Raw genomic sequence first — 19,016 nt, 5'->3', positions numbered from 1 at the left:
GGGGGGGGTGGGTTGCACTTGCTTTGAGATCACTCTGTTCTAATACTTTTCAGGTATTTCTTTGTCATATTGTGTATAGTCTTTTTCCAGTCTAGACCTGGACAGCTTCTACTGAGGTGTCCTTGGAGCAAGAAATAATTACTGCCTGTTAAATTCACAGGCCGGTGGAACATGAGAAACTGGGGAAAATGGAAAACATTCTCAGGTTTCATTGAACAGAACTTTATTTTCTTGCGTTTTATTCAATGTGTTTAAAAATGTGGAGGCTACAATGTATCTATATAATGAAACGTAAGCTAGATTTAGCCAAGGCCATGAAATCACATCAGGATATACTGTGATTCAAAGAAAACAAGTCCTGTTGAAGATTTCGTGCGTTTTGGAAAGAATCTGCCTCCATGTCACACCAGCCTGGAAAGTATGCAGAGCAAGCTCGTGTCTGCTCTCTAAATCCCATGTCCACTTTGTGCTAGAGTCAGACTTCCTGAGGAATGATGCTTTCTTCTCTATTTAAAAGAACTATTTTTTTCTACAAAATTTAATTTATTAGAGTCCCATTTATGTATTCAACAGAGGTGGCATGAAGATGATATTTAAGTTGCGTTTGGCTGCAAAGTCGAATCAGGGATAGGGTTTAAATACAGATTTCATGGCATCAAACTCTTACTATCTTCTCCTACCAGATTTTTAATTCATGTGGTGGAAGCCCATTATGAGATCAGGTGAAATTACAGATTCCTGCCTGTATCTAGACTGGTTCTAGGAAATAGAACTGTTTTGGGTTGAGGTCTGACCTGAAACAAAACCTGCAAAGCCAAGTTCAGATTTGAGAAATTGAATGGAACTAGAGATGCACATGATGTGAAGATTCAGATTCAAGCAAATTTACCTCAAATTTGGGGTTTTCTGTTTTTTAAAAATAAAATAAAATAAAAATTGGAAACCAGTAATGAAAAAATTACCATCTGTAAGCTCATTATTCTTATGTATGGAATACAAAACATATTATCACGTCATGCAAATATTATTTATGTTCCCATGCACATCAGTGTTAATTTGATGAAATACGTTCAGAAACATTGGTTGGTTAGTTGATATGCTGCTTATATATAGTACACACCAACAGTTACATATCCTGCGTAATTATTGTATATCAATATTTTTAGCCGCTTGAATGCCACAGCATAAAATATCAGGATACACATTTTAGCAAATTACAAAGAGAAATGTGTTGTGTTTTCAAACTGCCACACTGTTGCTTGTATTTGCATCAGTTGTGAAGGTGAAAGTGTTTGTTCTTGTACAGGCTTTGCAGGTGTTACGGATGCTTTTCCTACTAGAGTTCAATGATTTTGTCTTGTGTAAGTGTTTTCTTTGATTTGTCACTGTTGTTTTCTGTATTTGCAGCAGGGATTTTCTTTGGTATAAAATAGGCTCTATTAGACTTTCTCATATAAGTGCAGGAAAACTTGTCTCCTGACAAAAGACAGAAATGATTTCTATGTTTGTTCTAGCTTAATTCTCTATTTTATGTATTTATTTATGTCCACTGTTTTTCCACATGATTTCATTCTGGCAATAGATCTTTCCTCCTTGCTTTTTTTTTATCCTCCTGCCATGAGTCTGTTGATTCAGCTGTGTGAGTCTGAAGGATTATACGTTTTAGAGAGTTGTCAATAAATGGAGTTTAGATGGCAGTGAATAGCACTGTTTCCTTTTCCACTAAAAGACAAACAGAATGTCTTCTAATGCCCTTGTGTGCTAGGCTGTGTCTCATGCATCTCTGTGGCAGTGATCAGAATGTGAATGTTAGCGGTTTCTAAGCAGTTAGAGGAGATATGAAGTATATAGGACTAGCACTGGTGTCTCATACCAAATGCTCCACGAAGGAAAATGAAATGCTAAGTTCTTAAGAGCTGGTTCTGTACATATTGGATTTCATTCTTTATTTTAGTTCACTGTTGCTGTTCTAGGTTGCTTTGATAGTAACTTAGAATGGATATCAGTGCAAAATACCAGTAAATTTCTTTTTGCCTCTCCTTACTTAGTCTTCTGGCTCAATATTCTCAAGGGATTGGAATCTGTGCTTAATATATTCCAGAGCTCGTCTGTGTCTTACTGGTGTTATTATAATGAAGGATTAAAATGGATCCTAGAGTATGCATATTTTTATGCTTTGACACATATGTTTTAAGTACTGTTCTGATGCAGGCAGCTGAGTTTTAGTATGCAGTGGTCCTCCAGGGTATCCACAGCTGAATCAGTGGTATGCTCAGCAGCAGCTGTTATCTGAATTAAATGTGTCAGCTGTGCGAATGTGAAGAGCAGAAGTAAAACATAATGGGAGTTGTTCAGAAATGTGAGGATTTGTAGTGACAATGGAGTGCCCAAGTCATCGTTTCCTGTAAAGGTGAAGAATTGCTTTGAGTAAAACGGGGTGGATGGGGGCTATTACCAATTAAATCATCCCAGGTAGTTCATTCAAGTTTTATTAGTTTAAAATTCTACTAAGATCCAGTAGAACATGCTATTTCCCTCTAGTTAAAACAGGTTTTTTTTGTTGGGGGGGGGGGAATAGTGCAGATTTTTCTGATATTCCTGCCATCGGAATTTCACAGCCTACTGTAGCATGACAAACTGTGACTAGAGAAGTCTGTGCCGTGGATGAAACTCTTACAGCACATAAATACTATCAGTATCTGGTATTCTCGAACAGGGCCAGAAGCCAAAATAAAATGTCTTCTAAAGGAGCAAAATTCTCATGCTGCAGTCCTGTTCACCTGCCAGGGAAGTACTTTTAGACCCCCCCCAAAGTGATCAAGGTTTTCTCTTTAAAGAATGATTCAGGGCTCTTTCTGTCTTCCCCCCAGTCTTATCAGTTGAGTCTAAAGTCCATTGACAGAGGAGCTGGTCTAGCTGTTGTATTGTGATTCTTTTACTCTGCTATCACACAAAGATTTATAGATAACTTTGTGTTGTATAAAGCTGCTTTGTTCCTGACAGAAAAGTGAACAATTTCTAATTTCACTGGAAAAACTGCCTGTAGTGTTTTTAATGTCTGTCCTCCTCATTTCTTTATCTGCCTTGTCTCTTCCTCAGTGAGCAATATAATTAAAATTCATAGTTTGGCGATGGGATTTTGAGTATGTTGTTAATTCATTATTCCTGTGTCTCAGATTAATCAGGTTTGCCCAAGCTTGTGTCACTGTGCAGGTTTTGGCTGGGATAGGGTTAATTTTCTTCATAGTAGCTGATGTGGGACTATGGTTTGGATTTGTGCAGAAAACAGCGTTGATAATACAGGGATGTTTTAGTTATTGCTGAGCAGTGCTTACACAGAGCCAAGGCCTTTTCTGCTTCTCACCCCACCCCACCAGCGAGGAGGCTTGGGGGGCACAAGGAGTTAGGAGGGGACACAACCAGGACAGCTGGCCCCACCTGACCCAAAGGATATCCCATACCATATGATGTCATGCTCAGCATATAAAGCTGGGGTAAGAAGAAGGAAGGGAGGGACGTTCAGAGTTACGGTGTTTTGTCTTCCCAAGTAATCATTACGCATGATGGAGCCCTGCTTTCCTGGAGATGACTGAACACCTGCCTGCCCGTGGGGAGTGGTGAATGAATTCCTTGCTTTGCTTTGCTTGCTCACACAGCTTTTGCTTTACCTGTTAAACTGCCTTCATCTCAACGGACGAGTTTCCTCATTTTTACTCTTCCAGTTCTCTCCCCCATCCCACTGAAGGGGCGGTGATCAAGCAGCTGTGTGGGGCTTAGTTGCTGGCTGGGGTTAAACCACGACAGTCACTCAGAACAGAGTGCTCTAGAGTTTTTTGGTTCATTTAGGGTTTGGGCTTTCTGCTGTTTTTTATCCCTTCCATCTTGTGGTAATCAAAGCTTTTAAATTATCTTGTAATTCAGCGTACACAAGTAAGTCTGGTCAGCAGTCCTCTCTAATTAATGACATGCTTGCCAAGCACAGAAACTTACAGAAGAATGGCTCTGTGGGGCTATCGAAAAGAATTACTATAGACATTTATGTTGATTTAATTGGCATAAAAGATACCTGTGTTGTATTTCAGGACATGTCATCTGTTAAAAATGTGATCTTTCATTTGTTTCCTCTTTTTTTCTGATTCAGAGGACTACAATAATTGCAAGCATGTAGTGTTGGAGGTGGTCCAAGTTGACAGGAGGATCTCCCCACACTTGATGGAGAGAAAGACAGATTTTCAAACATACGTCTGGCCTGAGCATTTTCTTCCTAGTTTGCTGGAGACAGCTGTACACAGAGCCTGCTCACTGATCTCATCTCTGTCAATGTTACCTAATTAGCTGCAGGTACCATGCTCTTGCAGGTATGGTGCAGATTTGCTTGTGGGAAGCAGAAGACTGTTAGATCTTATGATGCTTAATTCTCAGTTGTCTGTACCTTAGACCTTTTAACAAAGCTGAGCGCCTTACCTGTTGCTGCTCTGCTATTCAGAGCCACAAGCAGTATCATGGTGATAGGGCTACCGATGGGCGGCTCAGCCCCACAAAGCCGGGGAGAATTGGAAAGGTAAAAGTGAGAAAACTCGTGCATTGAGACAAACACAGTTTAACAGGTAAAGCAAAAGCTGCACGTGCAAGCAAAGCAAAAACAAGGAATTCATTCACCACTCCCCATGGGCAGGCAGGGATTCAGCTGTCTCCAGGAAAGCAGGGCTCCATCACGCGTAACAGTTACTTGGGACAGCAAATGCCATCACTCCGTGTGTCCCCCCTTCCTGGTATGGAATATCTCTTGGGTCAGTTGGGGTCAGCTGTCCCGTCTATGTCCACTCCCAGCTCCTTGTGTCCCCCCAGCCTCCTCACTGGTGGGGTGGGGTGAGAAGCAGAAGAGACCTCGATACTGTGTAAGCACGGCTCAGCAGCAACTGAAACGTCCTGGTCTTATCAACACTATTTTCAGCACAAATCCAAAACAGCACTTTGTAAGCTACTGTGAAGAAATTTAACTCTATCCCAGCCAAAACCAGTACAGTATGTTTTAAAAACTTAATGAGTGATCACACAGCACAGGTTCCATGCATTTTAAGCATTTGCCAAAGTTACGTGTGCTGAATAATTTTGTTGCCTGTACTCTTATATTTCAGCGAACAAATCTCTCCAGGAAAATGATGAGATGATACACATAGCCTGATTGCCTGAAGGATACTTTTTAGTCATGACTCAGCTGCATTTCTGTCTGGCGGAAAACTGCTTAGGAGAATTACACCTTTTCAAGTGTGTCATGAGCTATAATAGGCACTTTAAATTCCTGAAATCTGTAGGCTTTGAATGAAGACTTTGTTGCGTATATTGAAGCTGTCCACATTGCAGTTTTTCCTCACTATCATATTTCTGAGCTGGCTCTTTGTTTTCAGCCTGTTGTTTAGAGTTCTTCTGATTAAGATGTACTACTTTAGTATTTACTCTTCATCTGAGTCTTCTGAAACAAGTTATGCATCTTCAATATCGCTCTTCATTGGTGATATTTGAAATTCAGGTACAGCTTGTTTACCTAGTGGTACTGGACATTCCTAATAAATTCTGCCTTATTTGAAGGAAGATTATCTTTACAGTCTCAGGCTATGGCAGCTTTAGTATCTTACATCAAGTGGAATAATAAGCTACAATTTTTATGCAAAATCTGACAATGTGATTTTAGAAGTTAGAGTGTTTAAAGTAATTTTGAAGATTGCATTATTTTAACTTCCACCAAGTAGAAGAATGCAAGATTCAGGCAGGAAATGATGCTGATCATTCACCTTGGGAGAGAGAAGGAAAGAATAAAATATATGTATTGTGTTGGGGGAGAAAGGATGGGATTTGTCATATCATTACATTCTACCTTGCAATAATATTACATAGAGATAATATACTTTAGAAGATTAATATATACATGATTATTTTAATAGATGGGATTTTGTTTTGTATTGCCACAAAATTTCAGCTTTCCAGCAATGTGAAACATTGTCACTTATTGTTCAAAATAACTGATAGGCTATTTAGCATACAAGATTAAGCTTTGTTCCGTTCTACCTGTCGGCAGAGAACTTTGCCAACCAGTGAGTGATACCTTATTTAACCTAAGTGTGCAGTATGATAAAGATGCTTTTCCCATGGCAAACTATTCAAGTCTTGGTGTGTCTTTCAGCCTCTTGATGTATTAAAAGCAAACACACAAGCCAAAAACAAGTGTGCTCTAGTGTTATGATTTCATAACACAAAAATTCTAAATAACTTAGCTTTTAAAGCCAATTATGAAACAGTTTCTTGTGTTCCTATTAATATTGTTACTTTGTTTATTCTCTAAACTCTTTAGAGTAAGGAAGCGTAACTGAAGTATGTCTAAGTATCGCCATTAGTAATGCTCTGTTGGTTAGCCTGGAGTATGTTTTCTCCAAACGGCACAATTCAATCAATACCTTTCTTGCGTAAGAGAGACAAGGGAGTCTGCATGCACTTACAAATGTTCCAAGATTGTTCCCGTATTTGGCTGAAGTCTGTACTTCTAATTCTAAGTAGAACGAGAACATTTACTATTGTCAGATCCTGGTCATTGCCTGTGTATTTAGGGTTCATACTCATGAATTGACAAAAAGAAAATAATCTGAAAAGACTGGACGAAATACATCTGTGCCTGTAACTTCAAGGATGAGGCTTACCCTTTGCTGAAGATGTCTACCAGACCTCCTAAAACTGAAAGATTCTTTCTAATTTCAGGTTAACTTTCTTTGAGCAGCAAACTGTTAGTCCCTTGAATAATTTTATTATAATCTTGTCAGTGGATCTTCAGTGTCAGTTTTGCAGAAGTTCAGCTTTGTGAGTAGAAACATTGGGGTCTTGCTCCTGTGTGTCTAACATGCTTTTGCTGTGGCTGTACCTGCTGCTGTGCTTGCAAAAGCACTGCAAATTATCCTGGGCATGTTAAGAAACATGGAGGCTGATATGGTTTTGCCTTCATAATGTGAATCCCAAAGTATGGCATTTCACATATCACCTCTGAGCAGCTGACCTGGTTCATGTGGGCAGGTCTGGGGAAAGCACTGCTGTTTCCCTGACTGTCAACCAAGATTCCTGTGATGCTCCTTGCAGGCACTTGTCACAGTTACACAGTGATGGCTAAGTTCTGCTTTATTCTTAAAATATGGGTTCACGTTCTTTATGAAAACAGAAATATTTTCTCCAGTTTTACAACTTTTTCTACATAGTGACTTGCAGGAAATTTGTGACTGTAATAATTAATTGATCTGTGAGTTAATATTAATTAGGGAGTAGGATATAATTCTTTTTTATTTCAAGTCATGATAATTAAAATAATTTTTAGGTGAAATTTTGAGCATACTGTATATCGGGTTTGTAATTTTAATCAAAATATATATATATTTTTAAATGAAACTATTATATAAGCTAGAAGGAGCAGAGGTCAAAACCTGGCAATTTTAGCAATGTCATGATATTCAGGTGACTTAGTTGTCTCTTGCAGTCATTTGCATGTAATAGGTAGATTTTTTTTAATAATTTCTTTAGAAAATTTTTTCTATGTATGGTAAAGACAAACAAATAATAACAGTCATGGAGGCTTGCTTATAAGAGCTCTTTCATAAGGCACTCAAGTCTCGAAGTGTAGGATGAAGTTGAACATTAGTACAGTAAATAGCTATGAGGAGTGTTTAATTGTAAAAAAAAAAAATAAAAATATTCTCAGGACTGAAAGCTGTGTATCTTTTCAACTTGGTATGATGAAGAACACAAGCCAAAATTATGCTGTTGGTGAACAGCCATTATGTTGGATCTATAATTATACTACATAAGTGAAAGGTTGTTTTATACCACAGACTGAGGATATTGCTTAAGATTCATATATTCTGATACTTCTTACATTAAATGAACTCATTTCAATTAAAGCTTTCCGCAATGTGGGTAACCCATTTTGTGGGGTAATGGTATTTGGTTTAGGTAGTTTTCCGTGTTGCTTGTTCAACATTTATTGAGATGGTGTACAATATTCCATTTAGGATTTTTTACAATTTATAGTAAGAACTGTTGGATCTCTTCAGAAAATGTGGGAATTGGAGTGAATCAAGGTTAACGGCTGTTTATAGAAGGTGAAGCCTCCAGGGTAATACAGAAGGTGAATAGGTCACAGTGCTCAAGAGCAGCTCTATTTGATTTTCAATTAGAGTCTAGAACTATAAGTTATACAACCAGGAATGAAACCCAGAGCTAGCTTTGTTTCATAACATTTGACTGTTCATGTATTTTATTTTTTTTTAATTAACAAAAGATACACCAACAAAGACATATCCTGTACATCCAGTGTTAGAGCTGGAAACAATCATAATGAAATTGAATAATTTTTGACTTCTGCAGAGAAGCCTCACTGATTTGTTGGGTTTGTCTTGACTGTATGAAATCTTTCATTGTGGTGAAAAGTAGTTGGTAAAGGGATTTTAATATTATTATTTTTATTATTTAAAGCCTCCATGAACACACATTTGCTCTAACAGACCATTTCTGAATCAGAAGGTCTCTCATTTTGCTTTTCTTGGCAAATGAGTCCAGAAAGACTTTTGATAGATTTCACAGCTCTTTATTTTGGTTTTTTTTTTTTGGTCTTAAATTGTACTGGAGCAAGTGTAAGTTTGCTGTGAAATTTATACTCTTTTTACTCCTTTTCTTATTTTAATTTTTTTAAGTTACTCATTTCTTATGGGTCTGCACAATATAATCCAATTGAATCATTTATATTTTAATGCATAGAAGTTTGTCATGCTTACTTTGTGCTACTTACCTGTTTGTTTGGGTTTTTTTCCCTCCATAGGTATATTCGAATTGTTGGGACCCACAACACAGTGAACAAAGTTTTCCATATTGTGGCATTTGAATGCATGTTCACGAACAAAACCTTTACTCTTGAGAAAGGTCTGATAGGTAAGAGCTATAAAACTGTTTTCCTTTTACATGACCTGTTGTGAACGCTTACCTTTTAAGACTGGCCATCACTGCACTCTTTACTTCTGTTTCCACACAAATCTCTAACTTGAGTTAAATCATGCTATAAGCGTAGAATTAGTTGGCTAGTCCTTCTGACTTCTTTGAAATTCCAGTTTGTGGATTAATTAGTGATGTTGCAGGAATACTAAAGTTCAAATTAAATCAACTGCTGCTGACAAAGTCACTGGTAATTGAGTCACTCTGTGCTGCTAATCTGATTTTCCTTTGCTTGTCATAGTATGGTTGCTCTTGCCTCCCACTGGGTTAACCTGAATTCTGTAAGGAGGATGGAGTAACCAGAGCTATTTATTGCAGTGAAGATGGATGTTGGCATTTAGAGCCTCTTATACAGCCTAGTTTCAACTGCTGAAAGTAAACTCTCATGTGTTGATTTTTCCCCAAAGAGTCATAGACACGCTTAGCCATGGCAGAACATTATATTGGCTACCTTTATTCTCAGAATGGCATGTTGATGGAGCTCTGTTACCTCTGGAGCTCTGGACAGCTTATATAATACTGATTCAAGTACCTCTACATAGTATTGCATTACTTAAGGTAGAGATCCCCAACAGACCAACGATACTGAATGATAAACTATGCCAAAGTAAGATTTAATATCGACCTTTTTAATAGTCCTAACAGGGTGATTTCTGTACTTTCTTCCATATAAACTCACACAAGTGAGATACTGAAATTCGTTGGGAAGAATTTTGTGTGCCTTTTAGTGGTTGTCTAGGTGGAGTTTCCCAGAGTTTGTTATTTCTGGCATGAAATTGAGAATTTCAGCAAAATTCTCAGAGTTCATGCTGGTTTTAAACACACATTTAAATTTTAAGTATGCACCTACGGTAGATGGAAGGGAAAACTGTTTTCAAAAAAGAATGAGAGGGAAGATTTTAGTAAGACATATTTCTTTTAAATTTTTTTATGAGAAAACTATAATATTTAGCTGTGGAAAAACTGGGACCTAACTCCTTCAGCCCGTTCTGCATACATTATACAAAAGCATCACATGGTTACACCTGATCTCATGAGGTTTGCTGTGTAGTTTCATGATGTTTTTTTTAGAAGCATAGAATAATTAGCCTGACAAATCACACTTTACTAATTTTTTTGTTATATAGCCGGAAAGCGTACAAGCGGTCCCATAATGCAAATAGAAAGTTTTCCCTTTGTTTTAGGGAGTTTGCAAGTAGTATTGCGATTGCTATTGACAAGAAAATAGAATAAGCAGTAATGAAGAACTGGATTTAAAGAAAACATCTACCTTTGGTAAGGTAGTAGAGAAACAAAATATTGCAAGTTTGATAAAACCTTTGAGCTAAATTTCATATTAAGCACTGCCAGCTATGAATTTTTAAAAACTTTATACAAAATCAGAGTTACTATGTGGAAATGAGTGGTGCATATATCTATATGTATTTGATTCAAGATTAACAGTCTGATTTAGCAAATACTTAATTTAGGACTCAAATAACATACTTGCTTTCCTTTTTTTTTGTATTGTATTAACTCAAAGATTGTTTGATCGTAACAGTAGGCAACGTGGTGAATCCATGTATGTTCATGGAAGTGTACTCATACTGTAATTGACTTGTTTGTCTTTCAGATACTCGATATTTTGTGGTTTAGTGAGCATTTTGGTGAGATGAACTATTTGATCTGTTTCAGCGTTTCATGGGTTTCAAAGATAATCTAGGAGATGGAGACTTTATGTGGCTTTATTAAAATGTATCCCATTTATGAATATTTTTTTTTGTAGTTACAAAATCTTACAGGTAAATAGGGTTTGGACTACATAATAGCAAGTGTCCACTGTTGTTCGTGGTGATCCATGGAACTATGCTGTCATTCAGTGTGGGTCAATCAAGCTGTTGTACATGTAAGTCAATTGACGTGATCTACAGTAAGCAAAGAGAGACCTGTAGGGCTTTACAGCTTTTTATATTGAAGGAATGGTAGTCAATACAATTAACAGAAAATTAAGATAGTAAGAATTCAGTGAGTAGTTAATTGAAAGAGGGATGTGGAACAGCTTCTGATTTTAAATGAGGCAGCAACAGTTGGATACATGACCCTGCAGAATTTATGGTGAGAAAGGGACAAATGGAGAGATCTTTGGGACTAGTTGAGGGCAGTTCAGTTGTGAAATGGTGCAGGGGCACAATGGCTGTTCCACCAGAATTTACGGCCATTAGTATTGCCTATTCAAAAATACTCTCAACAGCTTTGATCCAGCAAAGTGACCTTATATCCATTTAGTGCTTTATTTTACATACCTGTGATGGTTACTGTAAGGTAGCATGTTGTCTGGCACTCTTGATCAGGCAGACTGTCCCAGTTCCACAACGGTAAAAAATGGGTGTGACTACCAATGGGGTAGTTGGTACAGATTTATTTTGTTGCTCTAATGAGAATCTGTAATGTTTGTTTCTATTTCTGTGGTGACCAGATAGGGTAAAGTGAACTGAAAGCAGTTAGGAAAGCTCCACGAAATATAGGAAAGTGCAGTAATCAGAGTAGGTTGCTTTTAAGCTTGACCGAGTATAGAAGCTTTTATCCTCAACCCTTGAAAAGCAGTATTAGGTAATGCTGTTGAGTTTGTTGTTTATCGCGTATGGTATTAAATATGGTATTAAATTAGGTTAGAACAAACACAGCTGCTGCTTCTATAACCTGTTTTATTAAGGAAATGAAATGTTCATCAGCCCTTGAAGGCCATTTCAGAAAGACTTTGTGACTCTTACTTCTACCGAAACAACACTGAAGATAATATGCAAAGAGTTTGTCATTTGAAACCTCATTCCAAAGAAATAAGGCTACTGAGGTATTTGTTTAGGGATCTTATGTGGAGATTTAAGATTAATTATTTATTTAATTTTCATGAAACCTATTCAACTTGATCAGAAAGCTGTCTATACAAACAGGGTAATTTATCAGATACATTATTACTGATTTGTAATATCTATGTAAAGACTGTCGCTGTAAAGTGAAGATTAGAAGGCTGGTAAAGAAATAATAAAAATGAAATGCTGTTTCATGATAACAGCAATTTTATGTTGCTGTGTTTTTGCATACAAGCTTTTCATGACAAATTATTAACTTGACATATTACATTTAAAAGTTAATATGGAGGATGTTGTATACAGTTACTTTATACAGTACTGGATGCGATACTGAGATGACTGATTGGTAGCTGGGTAGCAACTTTGAAGTAAAAGTAGCAGAAAGTGCTCTTTCTAGCACTGTCTGGTGTTTTAATGTTGGTTTACAGTTTCTCTTGTGAAATAAGGTAAGGGACAGAAATTAATTCAATCATATGAAGTAATTCCCTAACGCAGGTGTTAGGGTTGAGAAGTAATTTTCCTTTTGGCATAGTATTATCTCTAAACGTGTAAGTTAACAGTTCTACATACTAGATTCACGAGATTGACATAACTGTTTCAGTTAACACAGATGTAAGTATTTTTTTCAATCTCAAAAGCATAGTATTTACTTTTAATGAACTTCTGCTGCTGAAATTTTGAATGATCTTTAGTCATTAATATTTAATCTAGAATCCAAAACAAATGAAACTTTTCACAAGCAAGACACGTACTCCTTTGGACGCAGAAGCAGTACCCAGTGTGATGTGATATTTTATAAAAACGTCTAATCTGCCCAGTGGCAAGAAGCTACAACAGTGATTAAGTGGCTGCTTCTATGCAATGCCTTGTTTGGTTTTGGTTTGGTTTTTTTTCCTCACCTAAATGTAGGATCCAATTCCCCTTTTCTACCTCAAAGGGAAAAAATTGATAACCTCACTTAGTTCTTTAATCAGTGCTCAGTGCTGAGGGGCAGTCAAGGACTATGCAGGCATGTGGGCTTGACCAGCCTACCGTCCTATTTTGAGCCTGGTTAAGGTCACAGGGAGTGCAGTGTGGAAGGCTTTTATATGAAGTTGTGTTTATCTGTAGCCTGTCTGAGGTCTGTCAGACTATCTTGTAACTAGTACGTTAACACACGAGAGGGAGAGCAGTGAGTAATGACTGAAGAGCAAAAGATGGATATAAAACACTGGAATGTCCTTGGTCACCCTCTGGGGAATGCTGTTCAGTACTTACGAATCATTGTGAACCTTCATTTGTGTGCTGTTCAATGCCTTGGGAGAACTTGTTTTAAAAGGGAAAAAATGAATAAATAATCATTCACTTGTCTTTTACTCTCTGGCAGTTATTAAAAAAATAGAATTAAATGTATAACAGAGAGAAACCATCATATCAATCTCCTAGTGTGTGGTTCAGCATTGTAAAAGATGGCTCACTCTCTCTTCAAGGAAGCAGTGAGAGATGCTATTTCTGTGTCTAGTCTAATGTTGACTCCACACAAAGCTATCATAGTTTGTTTCTTCTCTTTTCTTAAAGGTTAGCCTTCTTTCAAAACCATGCAGGTTTACCCAGCAATGTAAGTCAGCTCTGCTGCAAACATAGCCTTAGGAAATTCTGAAAATTTGAAGACTACCTAAATACTGCAGGGATTTTTTATTTTTTTTTTCCTACAAGAAAGGACAGCCACATAGTTACTGCTACCCGTTCTTCAAGAGAGATCTGTTCATGTGGTTCCAGTTACTTTTTTATTTTTCTTTTCCTTTTTTTCCTGTTTCCAGTGCTGCAATGAAGGATGTGTACTTCGTCGGGCTCTTCTAAAACAATTGCTGTTTCTGAAAGCCTTCTTCAAGCAGAATGTTAAATGGAAGAGCCCTGTAGCCAGCCAGTTGGTTGGCAATTACAAGTATGGCCAGTTCTAATGACTTGAATGCTTTTGTTCTAATTTATTGGATCAGAAATCATGAGCTCTTGGAGATACCAACTGAAAAATCAGCCTTCTCTGGAGTTCTTCTAATCCAAACTGACAGTTGTATGTAGACAAATAGTGGGGGTTTCTTTTCCAGCTAAATAGGGCTTGCAGAAAGCTTTTCAGCGAAACAGGTGGAAATGCTGTTGATATTTGGTTGAAGTTGATATTTCTCGAGTTCTTGATTGTTTACTTGATTCAAGATTCAAATGAAATGTAGCAGTGTTCATCAGCAAGTTGCAGCTCAAGAAAATAAGAAAGAGTATGTAGAAAGGGAGACAGGACTTTGTGACTGTACTTTTAATTAACTGAAAACTGTAGACTTCATATTTTCTACTATGTAGCAAATAAAACAAGTACTAATTCATATACTGAATAAAGATTAGACTTAACAAATCTTTTGGCATTTGGAAAATAATTAAAGCAAAATGCCCAGCATCCTTTTAATTATGTAATACAATAAAATCAAACCCTGGAATAATACTGATATCCCTAAGCGACATCTAACTGTCACTTCCTAGCCAGGAAACTTTTGTCAGCTGAGTAGATGTTCAGGCAGCAAAGGAACGCAATTTTACCATTAAAAGTGGAGCAATTAAAATCTGAGCACTTAACAGATGTCAGCGTGAGAGAAAAATCACTTCTTTGTATTAACTAAAACAAAAAATTATTTCTTCCAGTATAATTCCTTGTTTACAGTTTCTTCACAAAGTGATGGTTTTGTAAGTGCCTTCAGAGAATTCAGTAAAATGAACAGTTGTGTTGCAATGAACACACTTCAGCTGAGAACCTTTGACTGGCTGTTGCCTAGAGTGCAGTACAAATACGTTCAACAGTCCATAATGCTTTAAATTACTGCCTTCCTATAAAATTGAGACTACTTAGTAGATCTCTCTATGTTTATTTTAGTAATTGAATTAAGGTTCATTAATGGCTGTTTTTGTGAGCTGGTGCAGGAACCTGCTCCGTTCTGTTCCTTTCTGTTTTGCAAAGAGTTAGTTGAGAATTTTCTGTCATTTTTTTTCCCCAACGTTAGCCAATTGATTGCAGTGAAGTTACAGTGGATAGGCAGAGAACAAAATCTGACCTGTCCAGACTGAGAGGTGAAAGGAAGTACTTTACACTCAGATATGGAAACCAGTTAACAACGGTTGCATTAAATTATTTTTTTTTGAGTACTTCAGGGGGAAAAAAATTCCTATGCAAAACCAAGTATGCTAAAAAGGGAAAAAACCCACCCCTTCCCCCTCCCCTCCCCCTGCAAAAAGAAAAAAAAAGCTTAAGGAATGATAAATAAATATGTCTGAGGCTACCACACACTCCTGGTACATTTTTCTCCTGGGGAATCTCGAAGGACAGGTGAATAACACCTCTGTCTTATCTTTAAATATAGCAATATTTATGCCCTTAGGCCATGCCTTGAACATCTTTTATAAATCTTTATATAATCTTTTATAAAAATACTATTAATAGAATTAAATATACTGCCAAGCTGTTCATTGTTCCATAGTGCAGTGTAAGACCAGGAGACAAGAAAGTAAGTTTTAATAAATGTTTTGATGCTGCTGTCCTGTAACCTCAATCATCTTCTCCTTTTGTTCGCTTACAGAATGTGTATGCCTTACTAATGCGCATCTTTTCTGGTCCATGAAAGCAAATCAGATTTGTCAGAGCAAAACTGCTGTATGAACAGTGGAAAAAAAGAATTTCCGTATTTGTAATCCCCTCTTTTGTTTTCTCTTACAACATTGGTTACTGTACAAGCTGTATAGCTGGTGGATTAAAAAAAGAAACAAAAATAGAAACAAGACTGTTGGTTTTGACAGCATGTTTTTGTAAACAAGTGACCTAAATTGAAGCAGAAATTCTAAAGGGAAAAAGGAAGAGAACCAGAAGACTTGAAAATACAGCACAGAGCAGAGTCCCCACCAGATGGTATTTTTAATAAATTTATCAAGCGGATATAAAAGATGATAATGAACATTCAAAATAGGGAGTGGCAGACCCCCCTAGAGAGAAGGAACAGCATGGCACCTTCTGCACACTGCAATTAGTTAGAATCACTTTCTAATTAACCATTGTAGGGAAGTCCACAGAATTATATTAAAAACACACTAAGACAGTTTCTATGTGGTTGTTAAGGAGTTTGACTCATCAGGGTGACATCTTCTTGGGAGGTCACGGATTAATGCAGATATCTAAATGTGAGAAGGAGCGGGATGATAAGAGGGCATACAGGTAAAATATTGGATGAACTGAGCTGTACTGTGTTCAATTAATGCTTTGCATAGCTCTGAGGGTGTCTGGAATATGCCATAGAGCCTCAACGTGAATATTGATTTTTGACACTTCATCTTTTACTTGTCTTTTTTAACCAGGATTTCAGTAACTCCCTCTTCCTGCAAAAAGCAGCAATATATAGAACATGCTTTAATGCCTGTATAAAATGGATACTCAAAGAAGTTCCCTTACTACCAGGGAAGAGAAGAAGAAAAGGAAACCAAGGAAAACTTTATTTCGATGCCAGTACTCTTACTTTGCATTGTTAGTCTTTGCTTTATTCAGATTGTTCCCAGTGAAGTATTTCTAATGTCTACCACCTGCTCCTCCATAAGAATCTGGGAATTCCTGAATGTCTCTTTCCAGTAATAAGGAATCAGGAGGTTTCTAGAATAGTAATATGGTGGGTTTAGTAATTTTTTATGAGCAGAGATGATAGTACATTTGATAGTGCAGTAGATTTTTCAGAAACCATTGCTTTTCCGCTGCCTTGGATTATTACCTGGTAAAGAGCTTGCGTTTTTCTCCCCTGTGTGTTTTATGATGTTTGGGTTGGTTGGTGATTTTCTTAAGATTATTCTACTGACACCACTAGCACAGCTAAAACACAGAATCCTAGCTCTTCATGGAAAATTATCTCTTTTTTGGGTGCTGGAGACTCTTACAGTTAGCTCTGAAATTTCACATAGCTATATTTCAGCCATTTTCAGATGTTACAGTATTTTGAATACTCATTTTACAACTATTAAAAGTATGTAATTAAGTTATCAGTGTGCAGTGGGCTTAAAATAGTACATTTGCATCTGTACTATACATCAGTTGTTTTCTTGTGAAAATTCATATAATATTGGTTTTATGTCTTCTATATTTCTAATTTTTTTTGTGCCGTTCTTGTTTTGGCTTGTTCTTTTTCTGATTTGTCAAAAAAGTTTGGTATGAGATACTGGAAATTTGGAAATTTTGTTAAATTGATCATCGCCATTCAGATTATTCTTGGTAATTTACTTCTTCCTCTCTCTTTTAAATTGCGTTACCACAAAGATTGGTTGTCCTTTGTCAGAGATTGACACACAAAATCTTAACTTTTTTAATACAGCCTATGCTGAAAGAATTTTTGTTATCGTTTAGATAAAACAATCAGTGCTTTTAATGTTTTCCAAAAAACCCACAAAGCCTCAACAGGCAACCTTGATTTTTACATGTTCAGAGAGGATAATTTTCTGCCTTGTTAATATTAATTTTTTTAATGAGAGAGAACAGAAAGAGTTTGAAAAGTTGAGGAGGTTAACTAAAAACTGAGCTTTTTAGGAAAGTGCTGGACCTGACTAGGGTGTCTTAAATAGCTGCTTTTTTTTTTTTTATGTTCATCTGGCATCTTGGTGGAAAGTGATGTTTAAAAAGCGTGGGATTCTCTCTGAATTACAAACAGAAAGAAAGTACCATACTTGATTAAATGTTAACAAAGGTGAATAATAGGTAATTCCAAAACTAAGTGTCGGAACAGTGCTGGAAATGTACTCTCTGCACAAGAAAATACACCTCCTTCTTACGGCATGCTCTCAGAGAAGCTGCTGTTGTCTTGATCTTTGATGAAATTGCTGAAATTATGTCAAGTTCTAACTGTACTATAAATTCTGTTTGATTTGAAAGGAAAGGGGAAACTACTTAGCATTGGATTTAAACCAGATGAAGCAGGACTAAGTAAGTACAAGAAGAGCATTCCTCTCCTTGGAAAGTTTTCTAGAAACCCAGCACTAAGGTTACATCCTTTGCTAAAGAGTAACAACTCCCAACAGTACACTATTTTTATTGTTGAGGATGTAATGTTCCCCTGCTTCTAAAAATGCCTAATAAAGAGTTGTATTATACTTTGTCTAATTAGGTTTGTAACAGCAGTTTCCAAGCTAGAGTGGTCAGTTTTGGCTGTACCAGGGAGAAGGAAGAACTGAAGTTAGATGATGCTGACACATGGACCACAGTGTTGGATATGTACACTGATTGCAAGAGGGGTTGTAGAGGTAACAGAGTTTGTTATAGATGCTGCAGGACAAGGTGGCAGTTTAGCACGTGCTTGTGCAATTAGAATTGTGATCTTACCTTTTTTTTTTTTACTGAAAGTCCCTTCCTCTTGTCATCATTTTCCCAGGAATGCTTTTACTAATTTGAAAATTCTTTGAGTTCCCTAACTTGCTCATTTTCCCTATAATATTCAAATAACTGCATATAAGGTGAATAAAAGAAGGCAATTTTGATATTCTGCGGTAATACCTTTGACTTTCTTTCACATAGCAGGCTACTGCATGCTGGCATTCTTTATGGCTGCATGTAGGATAGAAAAAAGAATTGTCCAGCAAAGATTTTTGATGAAATTAATGGGAGGGTAGGCGGGGATAGAATTTCATCACTATCTCCTGAAGGAAAATCATTATCCTGTGTTTTGGCCTTCCTTTTTTCAAGAGGATGGGTTCTAAGTAGTTTCTTTTCTTTTGCGATTGGGATATTGTAATTTCTTTTTTGTGGCATTCAGTCATACCTTTTTTCTGTCTCTTGACTGAATGAGAAATACTTCTGCACTTGCTGTTCTATCTGTGTGACAGACTTACGGGTCTCTCCTTCCCTCTTATAGTCCAATACCTGTATTGAAGGATTTTGTAAGTATTAAAAAGCATTTTCATTTTCTAAATTCTGGGGTGCAATTTCTGATCACAGTCAGAGAGACTGTCAGAAGTACCAACAGGTACATGCTGAGAATAGTCTCCTGAGCTGTGAGACTTGATGCCCTGGTTTCAAAGACTGAGTCCTGATCCTGACCTCCCACAGTCCAGATCAGTGCTTTAAACTATCTCCTACTTATTTCTCTCTCTCTTTTTTTTTTTTTT

The 19,016-nt window shown here is 37.0% G+C and overlaps 1 protein-coding gene across 1 annotated transcript in view; it reads left to right on the top strand.

The window, feature by feature from the left end:
• Positions 1-4,520: 4,520 nt before the first annotated feature.
• The window catches only part of LOC104167490 (BTB/POZ domain-containing protein 9-like), a 48,980-nt gene continuing 34,484 nt past the window's right edge, over positions 4,521-19,016 (top strand). Inside the window, exons 1-2 of the mRNA XM_009707770.1 lie at positions 4,521-4,561; positions 8,852-8,961. Coding sequence (XP_009706072.1) covers positions 4,521-4,561; positions 8,852-8,961 — 151 coding nt within the window. The remainder of the gene's footprint in view (positions 4,562-8,851; positions 8,962-19,016) is intronic.

The sequence above is a fragment of the Cariama cristata genome, unplaced genomic scaffold, assembly GCF_000690535.1.
Source record: "Cariama cristata isolate BGI_N322 unplaced genomic scaffold, ASM69053v1 scaffold519, whole genome shotgun sequence".
Taxonomy (NCBI): domain Eukaryota; kingdom Metazoa; phylum Chordata; class Aves; order Cariamiformes; family Cariamidae; genus Cariama; species Cariama cristata.
This window is presented reverse-complemented; position numbering and strand designations above follow the sequence as displayed.